General features: G+C 32.2%; 1 protein-coding gene across 1 annotated transcript in view; it reads right to left on the reverse strand.

Moving 5' to 3' along the window:
• RTKN2 (rhotekin 2) overlaps positions 1 to 19749 on the reverse strand; it is a 72422-nt gene that overhangs the window by 36005 nt on the left and 16668 nt on the right. Inside the window, exons 3-6 of the mRNA XM_049645105.1 lie at positions 16354 to 16412; positions 11210 to 11263; positions 9763 to 9880; positions 7442 to 7636 (exon numbers count right to left, since the gene is read on the reverse strand). Coding sequence (XP_049501062.1) covers positions 7442 to 7636; positions 9763 to 9880; positions 11210 to 11263; positions 16354 to 16412 — 426 coding nt within the window. The remainder of the gene's footprint in view (positions 1 to 7441; positions 7637 to 9762; positions 9881 to 11209; positions 11264 to 16353; positions 16413 to 19749) is intronic.

Here is a 19749-nt window from a genome sequence, read left to right on the forward strand (position 1 = left end):
GATCATGTGTCTAAAGTGAGACCAGCCCCTTGGACTGTTTTTCTCCAGCTTCTTCATCTATTTCTCATGAACGCAGCTGCAGAGGATCTAAAAGGAGATTCAACCAAGGCTGGAGTTTTTCCAAGGTAAGTATGACATAAGGAGAAAAAGGCTAAGAAAAAATAAAGTGGTAAATCATGGAGTCTACTTTAAGTTCAAGGCAGAGCACTGAAGGGAACAAGCTGGAAATGTGGGAGGTGGATGCAGCAAGATACTTGCTATGAAGATCACAGAGCATATACAATTATTAATAACAAAAAGTAACATAGTAACAACAATGGGGTGGACGACTGAAACAGGCAAAAGGACAAGATCACTGCAGGCAGGAGGTCATGGGACTGAGAGGTCAAGGTATTAGATGGATAGTCTACATGTCATTTTAAGTCCATCAAGAGAAACATCTGAAATAGTGGGAGGCAGGGAGAGGGAGAGAAAGAGATGAAGATACTTTTTGGGTTTATTTTTCAGAGTGACATTGTAATTTATTCTTACTAACCACTGAAAACATTTGAGTATTCTTCACCTGAGGAACAGCATCATTTCAATACATTGTATAATACAAAATGCTAGTGCTATGAGTGTGCACAGGAAGCAGCTGGGTTATAGGCTGCGCACCTGCACCAGGGCCCTGGAGAGGCAGGAAGCTCAGAAAGCAACCTGCGTGGCAGAGTAGGCTGAAATTATGTGATCACCCAAGTATACGTTTATATTTTTTCTCAGGCCTTAAGAAATAATTGTAACTAAGACAACTTTTCCTCAACATAGAACACATCTGCCTCTATTTCCAATGAATGATGTATCTGAAAATAACAATATGAGAAAGATTGTTGACAACTTCTAAGTCTGGTTAAATAAACTAAGAGCCAACTGCTAGATAATGTGGTCATTAAAATGATTATGTGAAGACTCTGTAATGAGCACAGAAAAAGAGCCAAATGTGTAATTATGAATATCTAAGTATCTCCCAAAGCTAGGTATTTAAAAACCTGAAAATTATCAGTTCAAAATTATAAAAAGTATTTGATTTAGAGTGGTGTGTGAATAACTTTTTTCTCTTCTAGATTCTATTTGATCGTTTTTATAATCAAATAATAAATGTGGTAGTACATTGGAAATCTCCCATAAAAATCAGAGACATGTGAAGAATTATAATAGCACATAGGTACAGCCTAAGGCATTTTGACAAGCAATATCTTTCTAAAGATTCACAGTAACTACTCAAGGTAGGCAGGGCAGATAGTTTGGTCCATATTTTCAGATAAAGAAACTGAAGCTCAGAGAATATCACTGATTTGCCTATACCTAGCAAGTAGTATAATGGAAAGAGAACCCCACTATACTACACTTACTACCTTTATACTTCATTAAGAAATGGTTTAAAATTTTGGTACTTTTTCTGTTAAAACAGATACAAGCGACTATATTTCACCACTGCAAGAATTTTGAGTGCAGGGAGCATGACTCATTGACCTTGGAATCCAATGTGCCATATGATAGAACTGCTGAATAATCATTTCTAAGATGAGTAAATGAAGAAATTACACCCAATGGCTGAGTACTCCTTAATTATGTTTGAACTCTGCATTGTCTTTCAAATGACCAAAACATTAACATCATTGTTCCTCAAAACATAAATAATCCATTTATTCTGGACAAGTGTTAAGATACTTGTTTTACAACTTCAATTTAATTTAAAATGTAGTATAATGGCTTATTTTTTTAAGTTAATACACCTTTTTGTCAAGTAAATAATCACTCTCAATTTTACCAGTTTTCACAAAATGATTGTTTAAAATGATGTATATTTATACAGTGACGAATAATGTTCGAAATAGTTCTCAAGGGGCATAAAATAGTGAACTCAGCTATTAGAGACACTGGGAAAATCCAGCTAAAGGAATTTCAGTAAGTGAGATTCCACAAATAAAATGAATAAATGAATCACATCAGGGAGCATGCTAAAAATTACCAAAAATGTTCACTGTCTTCTTTCAGATCAAACAATACTTTATGATGATATTTCAAGTTACTTCATTTTTAAACCATGACTAATTACAACGCCAATGCTTCCAAAACCAACAATGATCTCACTTTTAAAACATTCCTGTCAGGATAACATTTTCTTACTAAAACATTACACTCATTCCTTTTAGCCAACCCTAATATTGAGTTCCCAACAGTTTAATCAGCTACATTTTTTAATCAAATAGACCAATTGTTATAACATTTATGGGGGGGGGGGGGGAGAGATTGGTTCAAAAATGCTATGAAAAAATAAATGACTAGTCTAAATGGTAGTCTAAAAACGCAAAAAGAACAGCTATATTTGGTGGTTATATGCCATATTACTAGAGAAGATCTATACAGCCCAAATTTGATCTTTTATGTCCATTTTGGTTAAAAATTAATAGCCATATTGGGAATCTTCTCATTGAACTAGATTACTATTAAAGAAACAAAACTGATTCCTTTATACATTCTGATCACTAGTGCTAGTCTCAAACTCCTATATGGTGCTCACACGGTCAGTTAAGGAATTATCACTTAAGAGTGGTCCTAGGCTATGACTTTAACTAGTATACTCTGGATTCACATCAGAAACTCAGTAGAATACAGGTATTAGCAGAACATGAGTCAGTGAAATGTAAAAGATTTTACTTTGTCTTTGACCAACTTTAATTGGTATAAATAAGCAAATGGCATGCAAGTTACATGGGAGCATGTTCACAAAGAAAATTAGTGTTTGGATTCAGGTATAAAACAAGTAAAATAACAAATCTAGTAGGAGAATGAACACTTCAAGACAAATAATGTCAGTCACTATTTTAAAAGAACTTAACACCAATCACTCTCAAAACTTCTGCCAGACTTCAAAGAAAAATAGAGGTTAAATGCAAGTTCTAATATCACTTAGGTCATCTTCCATGAAATTATAAACAATGGTTTTAAATTTGAAAGTATCTGCTTACATTTTATAATCCTATGTTGTTTTTAAACTGCAATGCTTCAGCATAAGTTTGAAGAAAATAATTCAGAAAAAGCACTAGTCTCACAACAGTAAAAATAATAATAATGGAAAGAGCTACAATTCTTAAATGTTTACTATATTTTTATTTTTTTCAATCATTAATTTTTGAGGAACCTCCATACTGTTTTCCATAATGGTTGCACCAATTTACATTCTCACCAACAGTGCACCAGGGTCCCCATTTTCTCACCAATAGTTATTTCTTATCTTTTTTGATAACAGCTATTCTAACAGGTATGAGGTGATATCTCATTGTGGTTTTGATATGCATTTCCCTGATGATTTTTGATGTTGAACATATTTTCATGTGCCTGTTGGCCATTCATATGTCTTCTTTGGAAAAGTGTCTATTCGATCCTCTGCCCATATTTTAATTGGATTTTTTTTTTTTTTTGGCTCTTAAGTTCTAACCCTTAGCAGATACATGATTTGCAAATATCTTGTCTCATTTAGTTGGCTGCCTGTTCACTTTGTTGATGATTACCCTCACTGTGTAGAAGTTTTTGAGTTTAATGTTACAATTCCACTCCTGGGTATTTATCTGAAAAAATGAAAACAGTAATTCAAAAATGTGTATGCATCCGGATGTTCAATGTAGCGTTATTTAAAATAAGTGGGGCGCCTAGGTGGCTCAGTCGGTTAAGCGACTGACTTTGGCTCAGGTCATGATCTCATGGCTCGTGAGTTTGAGCCCCACGTTGGGCTCTGTGCTGAAGCTTGGAGCCTGGAGACTGGAGCCTGCTTCAGATTTTTGTGTCTCCCTCTCTCTCTGCCCCTCCCCTGCTCGTGCTCTGTCTCTGTCTCTGTCTCTCTCTGAAAAATAAATAAACATTGAAAAAATAATAAAAATAAAATAACCAAGATACGGAAGCAACCTAAGTGTCCATCAATGGATGGATAAAGAAGATGTTGTATATTTATATAATGGACGACTACTCAGCCATAAAAAAGAATGAAATCTTGCCCTTTGCAACAACATGGTTGAACCTTGAGGATATCATGCTAGTAAGTCAGACAGAAAAAGACAAACACCATATATACCATATGACTTCACTTCTATGTAGAACTTAAAAACAAAACAAATAGATACAAGAAAACTAATAAATACAGAGAACAGACTGGTGTTTGTGAGAGGGCAGGTGTGTTGGCAAATGGGCAAAATGGGTGAAAGGGAGTCAAGAGTTACAAGCTTCCAGTTATAAATAAGTCAAGAGGATGTAATTTACAGCATGGTATCTACAGTCAATATTGTTATTATGTTAATATTTGAATTAATATTGTATTTAATTAACATTGTATTAATATTTATACTATAACACATTTGTATTTGTACTATAATACATTTGTATTTAATACGTTGTATTAAATATAGTTAATATATATTAAATATTTAATACAATATAGTATTACTAAATATTACAATACTTTTTAATGACATTTTTATGAGAAAAGACTTACATCTTCTATGACTGTTTTTCAGTGGATAGGACCCATTCACTGAATCATGACATCAATTTATGATTCATAAACAGCATTTTTAAAAAACTAAATATAGAACAGAAAAGTCTGATCACGGTGTTATAAATAGGTAGGGCTAAGTACTGCCTCACGAAATCTATCTGCTTATTCTGCTGTACACTCAGTCATGAGGGTATTTCTTAGCATGGGTCTCAAGCAAAATAGACTGAAAGCTACAATGCTAGAATCCCAAAACATTTTCCATACCTGAAATATTTTGCTTTTTGTAATCATAGTAAAATTATTGACATGCTGAAGAGCCAACTCTATAGAGACATGCAAAGAAATTCTGGGAATGTAGACTGATCAACAGTTTTCTCAAGTAACAAACATAGGGGAGCCTGGGTGACTCAGGCAGTTAAGCATCTGACTCTTGATTTTGGCTCAGGTCATGATCTCATGGTCATGAGATCGAGCCCCACTTCATGCTGGGTGCTGAGCCTAGAGTCTGCTTGGGATTCTCTCTCTCTCCCTTGCTCTCTGCCCCTCCCCCACTCATGCTCACTCACTCTCGCTCTCTCTCTCTAAGTAAAATAAACATTTTTTAAGAAGAAAAGAAACATAACATAAAACTGTGAAGTAATAAACACAATGTTTGAAGAAAGTATCTGAAACAAACCAGGGCTCCTTGAAGAAACCAAGTCTGGGCAGAAAAATACAAGATGAATATCGAACACCTTGTGTCAGAAAAACAAAGAAGCTATCAGAGACTAGGTTGTGTCAAAAGCTGCAGGAGTCGCTGAAGATTTCCCACTGATCAAAGATGGGACAACTTGGCTTCAAAGAGAATAACAACTGTAACAGATTGAAACACAAATATATACAACAATTCAAGAGTTCAAATAAAATCAAACACTGATTACCTCCATGGTTGCTAGGACATCAATTTATTATTCTAAAATTGGGTAAATAAAAGAATCAAGTATTTTTTTTCTCCCTTTCCTCCATCAATTTTTTGCACTTATACCCAGAGAATTCATGAAGGAAAGTTCTTGAGAAAATTCCAAGTTTAAAAAAAAAGGCATGATAAATTTAGAAAGTCAGCAAATTATAATCCTTAATGAAATAATCAGCAATAGCTGCTAAAACCATTAGATAAAAAATTGATAGGGAACTTTACAAAGGATGGATTAAGCTGGCAACACCTGAACCCACTGGTCAATCTGAACATAACTGTAAGTGGGACAAGTCCTCCTAATGGGAGACAGTAGGAAGTACCTATAATCAATATGATTATATTGATTCTTCAGAAAGAACCTGAATCAAATCAGTCCTCTAGATCTAACTACCAAACACAGGGGATAGAAAAAGTATTTAAAAAGACCACAAATTGGTGGACATCGTTGGAGGCATTTTGTCCATTGTTGGTGTAGTCAGTGTTTTGTAGTCCATCCATTACCTCATCTTAGGATCACCTAACTCTGATCTAACTGAGCCACCAAACGATCTGTAGTCCACTTTTTGCAATAACTATCAGTCTGAAAATGCCTCTTTATGGAAAGAGTGATCACATAATTCATCATTTAAATCTTGACACTTTTGTCTTGTTTTTTCAAATCTAGACACTTAAGAATGACAGGGGTACTAAAAATAATTACATATTTTTAAAAGTGTGTATGTATTGACCTACATGTTAATTTTATTAGAATGGCAGATCTATAAAGTCTGTCACAAACTATTTTTAAAAATGAAATTATTTCTACAGAATGAAAGAAGAAAGGTATCATCATATATAAAAAAATTAATTATTTATATCTATTATCTGAACTCTAAAAATGACATATTCTTGGTATATGTTAATGTGCTTTAATCAGTTTCATAATATTCTGTCTAATATTCTGCCATTGGTATTTTTCTGATGAATATATTTTGTTCAACATGGTCTTAAGTTAAAGTTTTACATATAATTACAATCATCTTAAAGATTGCATTTTAAAATTAATAAACTTTAAAATTGTTAACACCTTTAAAAAAATAAAAAATAAAAAAATAAAAATAAAAAGACCACAAAGATGCAATTAGCTAAATTCAAAATATGGGAAATTCTACAAGATCTGATTTCTTCAATAAACAATGACAAGAAAAAAGTAGACAGGGAATAATCAAAGACTAAAAGAAACTTAATCACTCAAATGGAACATTGTAGAACTTATCTGGATCCTGATTTGCACAAATTATAAGAGGACATTTTCACAATTGGGGCAATTTGAATACAGACTGGATATCAGATGATATTAAGGATTTATTTTTTATTTTGTTAGATGTGATTATGGTAATGAGGTTCTGTTATCAAGAGATAAAATATTGTTAAAAATCTGTAAGAATGATGCATGACATATATAGAAATCCAGTTAGACTGACACACAGCAAACACTCTGACATAAAGATAGTCCATTTTTGAGAAAAACATTCCAGGGGTGACTGACTGGCTCAGTAGGCTGAGCATCCAACTCTTGATTTTGGCTCAGGTCACCATTTCAGTTTGTGAAATCGAACCCTGTGTTAGACTCTGAGCTGGCAGCATGGAGCCTGCTTGGAATTCCCTCTTCTCTCTCTCTCTCTCTCTCTCTCTCTCAAAATAAATAAATAAACTTTAAAAAAAGAAAGAAAGAAAAACGTCTCTGCTTTTGTGGTAGATACTGGAATTCCAAATCACTAAAAAACACGGTTACCCAACTTCCTACTTTCAAAGGAAGATATTAAGGATACCTCAATTGGGTGAGTGTCAGTTTTGTTTCTGCTTCAGGATGTTATTTCCATTTAACATGTAAATTTCTACTCCACATACAATACTTCAAAATGTCACAAATATATAGTAATACTATGTCACTATAAATACTGTATGAAAAAACTTACGAAATAGCACAACTGTAGGACAAGCATGTTTCATGATCTTCTTGAAGCACCGAATTTATTTTCTTCCCTGTAGCTTTACTTATAGATGTCTTCAGCTTCTTGGCTAGTTTCTTTGGTGTGTTGGTTATAGAAGATTCTTCTGTACAGCAGCTATATACTTCTACCTTTATCTGAAAGTCTGGCCCTGCTTCATTACTAAAATCAAGAGCATTCATAATGTTAGAAATTTAACTTGGTAGAAAATAAAATTGTAACACCCTTTGATGTTTTCATAACATTTGAAATCACAATTTGAAATGAGTTTATGTTAATATATGTTAATGAGGCAGAATCTCCCTGTGTTTATTTAGTATCTAAATGACCTGAGAGAGTCACTGCAACTTCCAGAGCTTCTAAAATAGGGCAAAGTTAACTCAATTCAATCTATGTATACAGGCATAGTACTAAAGAAAAAGGATAACAAGCAAGCAAGAAACAGTATAAAGTGCTATACTACAAGGCAGGAACTCCTTGAGGGAGAGTGCTGCCTGGGTAATCTCTGTATTCTTAACTTAGCATAAAAGGTACTCAATGCATTATTATACCCATATGCAAGAATTCCGCAATTTTAGCAAATGCTAAGATTGGCTTTACCCTTTTCCAGACACAGTGAACTACCTTTGCTATAAAAGATTGCGGTGGTGTTACTAACAATAAAATTTACTTAAAACCGCAAGAGAGGGCCATCAGCGGTAGATGTTGCCTTAGATGGAAGATCCATCAGTCTTAGAGAATAAAAATGGCCAATCTATAGTTTGGATACACCCAAGGAGTAACTCCCAGATATTTTTATAGTTTACTTGGCAACTTTTAAACATACAGTATTCCTGGTAATGACTAACAAATGTCAATATTTAGAGAAAAACCAGAGACTCATAAATATTGAATACTTATTAAAAGCAATCATAACAAAGGCACATTTTTAAACAACATTTAGAACATTTGTCAGAAGTTATTTTTGGAACAATTTAAAATATTTACAGAATTTTTGTAAAAATTATAAATCACATGTTGTCTTCCCAAGTAACTCACATCATTCTTTCAATGAAAAAAAATCATACTTTTGCCTTTGTGGTAAAAAAAAATAATAACAAAGTGATGTGAAGTAAAGAGATCATTAAAAGGACAATTTTGGTAGAAAAAAAATGCACTAGCAAAGTTGATAATGGAAATAAATGTATTTAGATAACTAAGGAAATTTATCCTTTTAGTCTCAATTCTGTAAACATTTGGTGATATTTTGGGGATCCTAAATAAATTCCTTATTCCTTTGGTTCAAAAGAGTTTGTAAGAAGGCCTGCACAACTGCTAATAACTCAGAACAGTACATGTTATTTTTCCATGCTGCACAGTTATTTATGGGACACTGGACAGAAGCCACAAAACATGGCTTGCAATAGTTTTTCTAATGTTACGTGAGTGGCAAAACTACTCTCAAATCTCAACTGTTTACCTCCATAGCTGAAAATGGCAAAAGACGTGGACATTCAATTTTACTTAACTATTAGTTAAGTAGCTATTAATATCTAGATACAAAGATGGTGTTTTTGAAACCCTGAAAGAAATACAAATCACACACTGATTTAGGCCAATAGCACCTCTGAAAGGGCCAGGAAAAACTTATGTTAGTTAAAAATGATTTCTATGGCTACCTGAGGAGTTCCTTCTGGCTCTGTATTATGACCACAATAAAATGAGCCTGTAAAAGAGCAAGGGCAATAAAAACAACCCTGAGGATCACCCAATCTTTTATTGTTTTGAAGTACATGAAAGGAGCACTCCATAAGAAAAAGAACATCTTGAAATTTTACCAAAGTGCTTTTCCTATGGTACATATTTCAGGACTATCTTATAAGTAAAGTTGTTATAACTATTTTAGTATTGCTATACCTAAACATCCTGTAGGAAATGTAATAACCTGTTTTATGCCCCAAATTCACTCTCTAGAAAATACTGGTATAATGAGACTCCATTGTATTCATAGCTTGGTTAATAATAACACTATAAATATTAATAAAAATTAATAAAAATTTACCATATCCAATGAGTCAAATATTTACTAATACTACATGATTTCCACTTTATTTTACGTTGAAAAGTTTCAAATGCAAAAATGGACTTCTTTTGAATAATTTTCAAAATCAATTTAACATTTAAACACCTTAATGCTTCAAAAATAATCCAAAGACCCAAAAATTTTGTCTTCCTTTAAAGAATTTTAAAATTTTAGAATTTTAGAATTTTAAATTATTCTCATTCTTTGAAGATTTAAATATACTTACAATATAGTTACATTTTCAAAACATATATCTGTGGTTGTTTTATCCACAATCACCATGTCAGTATCAAAAACTTCAGCTCCCATTTTGAATAAACAGAAAATGGCATAGTGCTGTGATCCTAGGGAAAAAACAGTGCCCCATGAGATGTATCATACCTATATTATGTTAAAAGCTCCTTGAAAATGACAAAGTTATCTCAAATATTTATTAACAGACTCTTATTTTCATACATGGTACACTGTAACCTTAACTTTTTATAGTGACTGCTCTGTCAGTACACGTTAATACCTTACCCAACCAGAACAAAGCAACTAAGCCAGGAAGTATCAAACATTAAAACCGAAAATATAGGCCTCTCAGCAGCCTACTGTAACCACCACATTCATAAATTTTATTCCTAGAAAACTCTTTAAGCTTTAATTAATAGCAAATTTATTATCGTATATATACTACTACGACCTCTGTCATTTGGCATCCAAGTCTATTTAAGAAGTTCTCTATTGTGAGAGACCAAAAGCAGGCACGTTAACAACAGCAAAACATTTTCCACCAAACTGACAGCAAGGGAGGAAACCACAAAAACAATAAAAAGTAGACATGTGAGTCCAAAAAACATAGCTGCTGAGCCTCTTAATTTGGTGATGTTTTTTAAAAGTATTAGGTGATTAAAGGGCCAAAACCTCATTATTGAGAAAATGTAGCTCTTCAGAAAAACTTATTCTCCATAGTAATCAGAAAGATACGCTTAATCCCCATATGCATTCCATTTTAAAGTAAATTATATTTCCTAATTGAATAACAAATATACTAACCTGATTTTGGATTCTTCATATAAAACTAATTATGCTCAATATGATTCAGTTTTTAAAGTATGAAGAACAAAGCTATCACAATAGACAAGAAAGATAAAGGATTATCATATCTTTTCTGCTTTGCCTCTAACAGCTAGAAATCATTTGAGGTTAATTTCTATGACCTTAGCAATACATGGATTTGTGAAGACTATATAAAGCCATAAAATGCTGAAGGGGGAAAAATCAGATCAAGCTAAAAATCTTTCCCTTTTACATCCTATTAAATAATCTGAAGTAACAAAACAAGGCAGAAAAGATCTCCCAGATTCTGGTCAGATAGAAATGCTGCCTTTACCTTTTCTCCTTAAACATTTTCCTTTGTTACACACTTCTCTTCCCCACAACCTGTAACTGTCCTTGCCTAGGTTCCAATCAACAACTACAAGTACATCAGATAGGCATTATCTTAGTAAGTATCAAGCAATTACAACATATTTACTAAAACTAGGAAAAAACACAGTTCAGCAAGATACTGCTTATTCTGTCAAATGACATCAATTTATTTCACCATGGAAGCAGCTCTTCTCTCAATAATCACAAATTTACTATACCCTAAAGAATACATTCCAATTATAAATTAAAATCATACATACGTTCTTTGTTGCTGAAGTGATCAGAGTCTTTCCACATTAGTGGTATTCGAATATCTACAAAGGAGGGGAAAAAGAAATGACAAGTAATAGTCTTGATAAATTTCATTTCTTAGAGTGAAATAAACCTCTGAATTCCATAATAGATTCTGACCATTAAAGCCAATATAAAATTTATTATTTAAATATTCTAACACAGGCAATATTTTCTCAAAAATAGCTTAGACTAGGAATATAAAATCTGTTCTATTTATTTAAATAATTTACTAAAAAATCCTACCAATTATGACTCAAGAAATTAAGTAAGATCTGTAATACGCTTATGCCATAACATTTTCATTTTGTGATTTATGTTTTTGAAATAGTTGAATTTCTCCTTTGGGTAAGCAGTAGCAACAAACATAGCTAAAAACATTTCAAAACCATAAAATAGTAGATAGAAAGGACTTCAAGGCTTCTACTATGCAAACTTGAAAGATGAAAACTCCATGACTTGTCTAAGATCATTGTTTGTGACATACAGACCAAATTCATTCCATTAAGAAGATTTAACCTGTCTACAAAAGAATTTGCAAGATCTTTGTATATTCATGTTACAAACTACACAAACTACAGCATTTCCCTTAAGAAAACTAAAAAGAGCAATGCATTCCTTCCTTCAGACCAGGAAAAAGGTATATATTCTAAAAGTGATGGAAATACATTTTCTCTCGTTCACACATGCTTCAAATTTGAAAGTAATTGTGTTAATGATCCTTATTTCAGATGTTAATCTAGACCTTTGTCACAGTCAAAATTTTTCCTTCTTAGCTTCCTCCATCCTTCCCTTTACTTTTAATACTCAATTAACAATTTTCCCCTGACATTCCTATGTTATCTATATACCTTCAAAGAGAATCAAAGTTCTACCAAATAGATTAAGATGTATGAATTACAGCATAACACAGGACAGTAGAAAGCTCAATGGTAAAGTGAAATTTGTTTTAATTACTCAGAGTATAAATACCTCAAACCTTTGTGGAAAATTTCTCTAAGACATTTCCCAATTACACTTAGGACATTTATGTGCATGTTTTTATACCTATTAATTATGCCACTTTCAAATACCTTCAACTCTTTATGAACATAAGCTATTTGGCTACATTTCTGTTGTGCTTCACTTTAAATCCTATGATCCTTTGTCCACATTTTCATTTGTTTAGAATTCTTTTTAAAGTTCTTAATGCCTATTTCTAATTTCCTTTCTAGAAAAGCTTTACAATACTCCTTCATCCCTACCCTATCCAACCAGGTAGGTATGTATGAGTGCCCTTACCACTGCTGCCTTAGCAGTTTTAATAAAAAATATTACTTATTGGGCTCTCTCCATGTACCAAGCTAAATACTTTATATACATCTCATCCAACTATAATTTTAAAAATATATTTACTAATTTAATAGTCAATTGATAAGATTTGTTTAGATTTGTATTTTCTTGATTAACAAGAAGAATGTCAACACATTTATTAGTCAGTTCAGTGAATATTTGTATCCGTGACCCACTTTTTTCTTTACATAGTTTATGGTTTATACTTTTAAAAGTTAATTATTTAATCTATATGAGAATATTGGGTATATGTAATAAAAATATAAAGATTCTTCCTATAACAATAATTGTTCCAACTCCATTTATATATCTAATAGGACTTCTCTTCCTTGCTGATTTAATGATTAAATGGCTCTTTATCATATATGCCATTCTGACTAAGTATCTCTTCTTTGGCTATAAGCTTTATAGATCTAATTGAATCATTTATTAATTACTGTCTATCCTAGTACCAATACCATACTATTATGACTACAGAATCTTTATAATACACTTTGTCATCGGTTAGAAATATATCCTTCCAAAACATCTTATTCCCAATTGCTAATTTCTTTATGTGAATTTTAGAAATATATTGTCAAAACTCCCCCTCCAAAATGTTTCATTAGAATTCTACTGTCCAAATTAATTTAGAGCCATTAACTTTATAATATTCTGTCAATATATACAGTAGCATGATACAGTCATCCTTACATTTTTATTAAGGTTATGCTTGGGGTATTTGATGTTTTTGGTTTTTTGCTATTTTTATTGTAAAAGAGACCCTTTTGCCATATTTTCTAACTGGTTATTGCTGGTTTTGAGAGATTACCACTTTTTGTATATTTATCTTGAATCTAGCCACTTTTACTGAATTCTTTATTAGTTCAAATAGTGTTTCAGTAGCTTTCCTTAGATTTTCTAGGTATGCAATTTCTTATTTTAAAATAGTATTCAGTTTCTCTATTTCTTTTTAGCAGTTTCATCTTTCATTCTTGCTATTTTAGCTGCAATTTCTAAAACTGTGTTAAAATTATATTGATATAATAGACATTTTTACTTTGTTCTTCATTTTAATGGGATTGTCTTTATTGTTTTATAATTATGACTTGGCTGCTACCCTGTCAAAGAGCCTGCTTCTTGCTTGACCACAGTTGCTGACTCATTTCATTTCACAACTGTTCTTGTTCACAGCTGTTCTTGTCCTATTAGGGTGGTATTAACCATTTACACTATCTTGGGAGGAACATGAACCCTGACTTTCTCTGCTATACACCAATAGTCTATGGCATATAGCAGTCTTGCCTTTTCCCATGCCTAGCTAAGTCAAATCCTTGAGAGAAGGCACACATTTCTTATCTATTTACCAGGTGGTCTATTTACTGTTCAGATGACAAAGGATGTGTAACCTACCAATATGTGTTTTAATTCAGCTTCAAATAGTAGAAATTCCTTACAGATTCTTGCAAATGGTTGACTCAGTTTTAGTTTACAGTACTCTTGCTTTTGTCTCTTTTTATGTCTTCATTGACACTTGTATTATAAAATGAAAAGACTTATGTAATACAATGGCTAACTTGATGCTATCAAGTCCTAGAAGTCTTTCTATTATTTTTAAAAGTAAAAACTTCTGTTTTTGAACTTTGTGAACTGACTTGGCTTTAGATATTGAATTAGTAGTCAGTGAATAAGCTAAGACAATTGCTACAATACAATTATTTGGTACTTAGTAGGAATGATCAGGATATACCTGAATTATTCTTTTTAATTTTGTAATGATCTGGCCATGAGTGGTAAAGCTGAAAATGGAAAACCCAGGTTTCACCTAGTAATCAGAGAAAACTCAGAACATTATGAAACTTTGTAGCAAATATTCATTTTGATCAAAATCAAAGTCACATTTTCATCCCAATGTCAAAAGAAAATATTTTTCGTTTTAAGGTGAATTCGTTTTTAATTTTCTTCATTTATTTTTTTACAAATTTTTTACAAATATACAGATAAGATATAATTAAGACTAGCAAAGATGAAAAGAAATTACATATGTAATTTTCTGAGACTTCCAGTTCCTTAAGTTAATTTAAAATTATCTTTTGGAAAGAAGGAACACATGCAGAAATAAGTTTAATTTCTACACTGAAGTATTTGTGGTCAGGAAAATAGTTTTTTTTTCTTATTTTAACTGATTTTACTTTATCACTCTTCTAAATGTACAGTAAATGCTATTTTCACAAATTGCTGTAGCCAATAAACTATTATAAGATGTCAATAGATGTTAAGTCTATCATGTCATTTGAATCTTCAAGAGCAATTTAACATATCTCATTTGTGTACTTACTGGCACTAAATCAGAAGCAAGAAATAGAAGATTATGTTTAAAGTATTTTTAGAAAATCTCCCTTAAAGATCAATAATATTTTACTTATTCACATTAAAATGTATTGAACATAGTGCACAACTATGTAAAGGTACTGTGTTTGGCATCAAAAGCATATAAGGAGGTATAAAACATGTTTTATTCCAGTCTTATAATTGGAAAGATGAAAACATGAATATAAATAACCATAAAACAAGCAACAGATTTTTATACAGTTATTTTTCTGAAGAATTTTTGCTGAGGGCAATTCCTATGATTTAGGACAATTACATCCTGTAAAATCCAAATCTATCCTTCCTGCATGAGAATTTTGTTTATCCATAAAGACATTTCTAAAAACAGTTCCTTGGGTGAGAGAGCCTGAAATGCAGCAGCATGTTCCCTGGAGCTAAGAGAACAAGGCTTCGGGCCAATGAAACAAGCTAGTTATTACTCAAGGGGTGATGGAGGTCTGCTGTACCCAAAATGTACTGATGAGATAATATTTGTAAAAGATACATTATCTAACTAGTGTACACGAGTCAGCCTTGTGTTCATTTCAATCTGTGGCATCTCCAAGCCACTGTCTAGTTTCCTTAACACTATGGAGAAACTGAGACAACAGAGCATTAAGTGCCATCTAGTGGTAAAGGGTCTTCTATCTGCATTAGGAATTCAAAGAAAGAAAACATTTCCAGCTGGAATGATAACAGGGAAGGCTTTATAGATGAGCAAACAGATCGCGAAGATAATATAGTTATTTCAAGAGCTAATTGGCTGTCAGAAGCAGGCAGTGTATTGACGGAACAGGGAGAGAAATGTCTGGCTAAAGCAGACAGTTTATGTACAGGAGTAGAAGATACGGCTAGAAAAAGAGTTGGGTCAGAAGGGAAAACTCTGGGGAAGAGAGGAGTTTGGTTTTTATCCTATGGAAAACAAGAAACAGTCATCCATCCAATCAACATCAATGAGCAATTACTATGCACAAGCACCATGCTGGCTTCAGGGTGAGGGGCAAGACAAACACTGTCCCAACCCAGGAGCTTCTAGCCTGGACAAACATTAAAAATATTATTGAAACTTCTGAGCAGAAAAGGAACAGAGAGTCAAAGATTTGAGTTTGCAGTCCAGCTCAATGACTTACAGGAAGTTATTTAATCTTCAAGTCTAGGAAAAGAGAACTATCCTACCTATTTCACAAAACTACGCTGAATAGAAAACCGCATAATATATGTAGTACATATGGAACAGCTTTTCCAAACTGTAAAATCTTACACAAAAGTACAGCAAATGATAAAAACAGTGTTTTAGAACAAATATAGATAGAGGTATGCAAAATAAAATGAAAGAAAAGAATGGGCGCAGGGAATTGAAATCCCACCAGTTCTAGGAAGATACTTTATACAACTTATTCAGCAATACAAAAACAACCCATCTACAGCATACCTGATATGGCAATCTTTCCTTTACATGCCGCTCGTTCTTTACTTTCAAAATTCGCATCACTGTCAAAAGGAAAAAAAACCTAATGAAAAAAAGATCTTTTCTAATAAGCAATGTTTTAATAACCTTTCACAAATGCCTAAATATTAAAACGTGACATATATCCATGCATAATAATGACTTTCAGTTAATATAAACTACTTGATTCAAACTTCAAGATGTTTAGTCAACAGCTAGCTGGCTTTAAGAGAAATACATACAGACACTCTCTTTGATTTTTCTTGTAAGCTTTACATTTCCTGATGATTATATACTGGGTTACTCTACAATGAAAGTCTTCTGTGAACATTTATTTATAAGCAAGATGTACAATATTTGGAAGTGTCCTAGGAAGTGTAATACCTTGGATCACCACTTCACAAATTATATTTCTAACTTACCACATTATAGTTGCCTGAAAAAGTTAAAGAGCTTCCCAACCATGAACTTGCTGCTCAGGAGTACTTTATCCTTATAAAAACCTAACAAATATCAAAAAAATTATTCTCCGCTATACATTTATATGCAATAATATCATATATCATTCATTTCCTTGAAATTCAAAAAAACTACATACTAAAACAATAAATTAACTCAGGTGCTAAAGGAAGGGAGTGGCTCTGCAGAGAGAATAAAATGGGGAGAGGAAAACATTATCATGACAATAGGAAAAAATCTTAAGTAAAAAATCTCAAGTAAAAAAATCTCTAGGTATACAAGAAACTCCCAGATCTGACTTTAGAATACACTATTATGATAAAAAAAAAAATTTCAAAATAGTTATCTCCTGCTAAATCAAATCAATCCCTTGAATATTTTCTAATTTTCTATTTCCTAATATCCTGCACTTAGAAATTAGCATTCAGGGGCGCCTAGGTGGCTCAGTCAGTTAAGCATTCAGCTTCGGTTCAGGTCATGATCTCAAGGTTCTGGGCTCAAGCCCCACATCAGGCTCCGTGCTGACATTATGGAGCCTGCTTGGGATTCTCCCTCTCTGTCTCTGCTCCTCCCCCACTAGCACTTTCTCGCTTTCTCTCAAAATAAATAAACCTAAAAAAAAAAGAAGAAGAAGAAATTAGCATTCCATTTCTGGGACAATATTTCCAAGAGTATTCTTTGCACATTTTTTTTTTTTTTTTGGTCTCCACTTAATTTGGTTAGCTAATTAACTACTGGCTAATTTAATTAGGTACTTCAAATATGTGATAAGATAAAAACTTTCCATTTGAATACTGTTTCATTCTAAGAGACCTTTTGGAGATTGGGGGGGATTTTAAGTATAACTAACTTTCAGAAGAGTATGACACCATCTCATTGCATTTCAGTAGGCTTGTTAAAAAGATTGCAAAGATATTATCATATGCCAAAACTTGAAAACAAAATATATAAGTCTACTTCTCTTACTCTCTTACTGAATTAAGCACATAAGCATTTTAGGCAAAATAATACACTGATGTACTTAAGTTGATAAACTTACATAAGACAAGTATATAATTATTTTTAGAACTACATGAGGTATAACTAAAGTAATGTAGTAGATTTAAAGCCATAAACTCTCAGGATACTATCTAATTACTTTATGGTCGCACTAGTATTTAAGTTAAAATAGGGAATTCATTAAGTAAAAAATAAAAGTACTCATTGATTATTTCAAGATAATGTTTCACTGAATCATAAGTTTAAAAAGAGTCAAGTTCAGTATTTTATACTCAAGCTTAGTTTGTTACACTGGAGAACATTAGCTTGCTTATTAGTTCATCACAAAGTGAAAAGTTCAATTGAATAAGGCACACTACAAATCAAACACAAATCTCAATTTCCTCAGGTTGGTGTAAGATGTACAATATAAATACAGTTGGCTGGCACTTTTAAGTAATATTTCTAAAAACACCTTCTATATGAGCAATGCATAATATAAATTCCTAAAATACTTATTTCAGTGAGAAAATACAAGAAAGCTCTAATATTGGTAAGTAACTTGAGTATTATAGAATGTAGGTCATAGATTACACTAAAGTTGAGATCCATTAGGTATTTCTAAATTTGATTAAACTTAATGCTTTAGCAGGTAAGTGAAATTCTGAAATATTAGAACCACCAAAAGCAAAATGGCTGAATATTTATAAAAAAAAAAAAATTTTTCCCCTCCGAACTCTTCAATCACCTGGCAGAGTATAGCTTTCTTCCCTGTAATTACATCGCTTACACAGGCATTTCCAGGGCCAGCCAACAAAGTTATTACATCAAATATTATCAAACTATAATATAGATCCATTTAACCATATTCTCTTATAGAAAAATTAAGTCTATGTTTTAAAAAATGAGACAAACTGAAGCAATTAAGCCTCATTTTGCTGATGCTTGAATTATTTTCAATTCAAATAACTCCTCAAACTGTTATTTAGGGTGCTAAAATGTGATGTTTTTCTAATTAATCCAAATTGACAATAAAATTGTTAAACATTCTCTGTTTAATAATGTGCTACTGTAGCTAATAGTTTGCTACAGTTAAATAAATACTTGTTTGAAAAATCTGCAATGTTAATGCCAATTCTAAATGCTACAATTAGAGAGCCAGCTTGAGGAAAAAGCAAATAACCACAAAATTATCTAAACCGAAGCACAGCTAAATAATAGCACACCTTATTCTTATAGACCTAGTTTAGAGCATTATTTTGGTAAGACTTGTAAAAGCTAATTTAAAAGAGATAAAAATATGAAAGACAAACTTTTAACTTCGCTTTATTACTTAATTTCTGCCTGTAGGTAAATAAAATGACCAACAGAGGGTGCCAATCAACCACTTTGTTGCTCAAAAATCTGTATTGAGTAAATACAGATTATCACATTTTATATTATTCAATATGGGAACTTAAAATAGCATTTATTTGCCAAAGTTAACAAGGTATAATGAGAAATTGATGAAAGTATTTTATATTTTCTTAATGAAGCACTAAAAGAATTCTAACTGGGATTCCATTATTTGGAAGCAGGTTATAAAATCCTTCACCTCTTATGCAAATAAGTGAAAACTAAAATATTCAGAAGTGCTTTATTATGGAATTTTAAACCATCCTAAAATTATGTGGTATAAAATTAATAACTTCATAAGTATCTTAAAATTGGAAAGATGAGGTTTCTATTTCAAACCTTGATATAACAGACTCTTTCAACAGACACCCAAACAATATAAAGTTTAAAAAATAAAATCAGCAATGTCTTTAATATACCATGTTTTATTATAGAAATACCAGGAGTACACAATTTTCATTTGCCACCTATACTTTTTCTTTTTTTTAGTTATAGTATATAAGTAATAAATTAGGCAACTGGAGTATAAGAAACTGGTTATTGTGGCAT

The sequence above is a fragment of the Panthera uncia genome, chromosome D2 (assembly GCF_023721935.1).
Source record: "Panthera uncia isolate 11264 chromosome D2, Puncia_PCG_1.0, whole genome shotgun sequence".
Classification (NCBI taxonomy): Eukaryota; Metazoa; Chordata; class Mammalia; order Carnivora; family Felidae; genus Panthera; species Panthera uncia.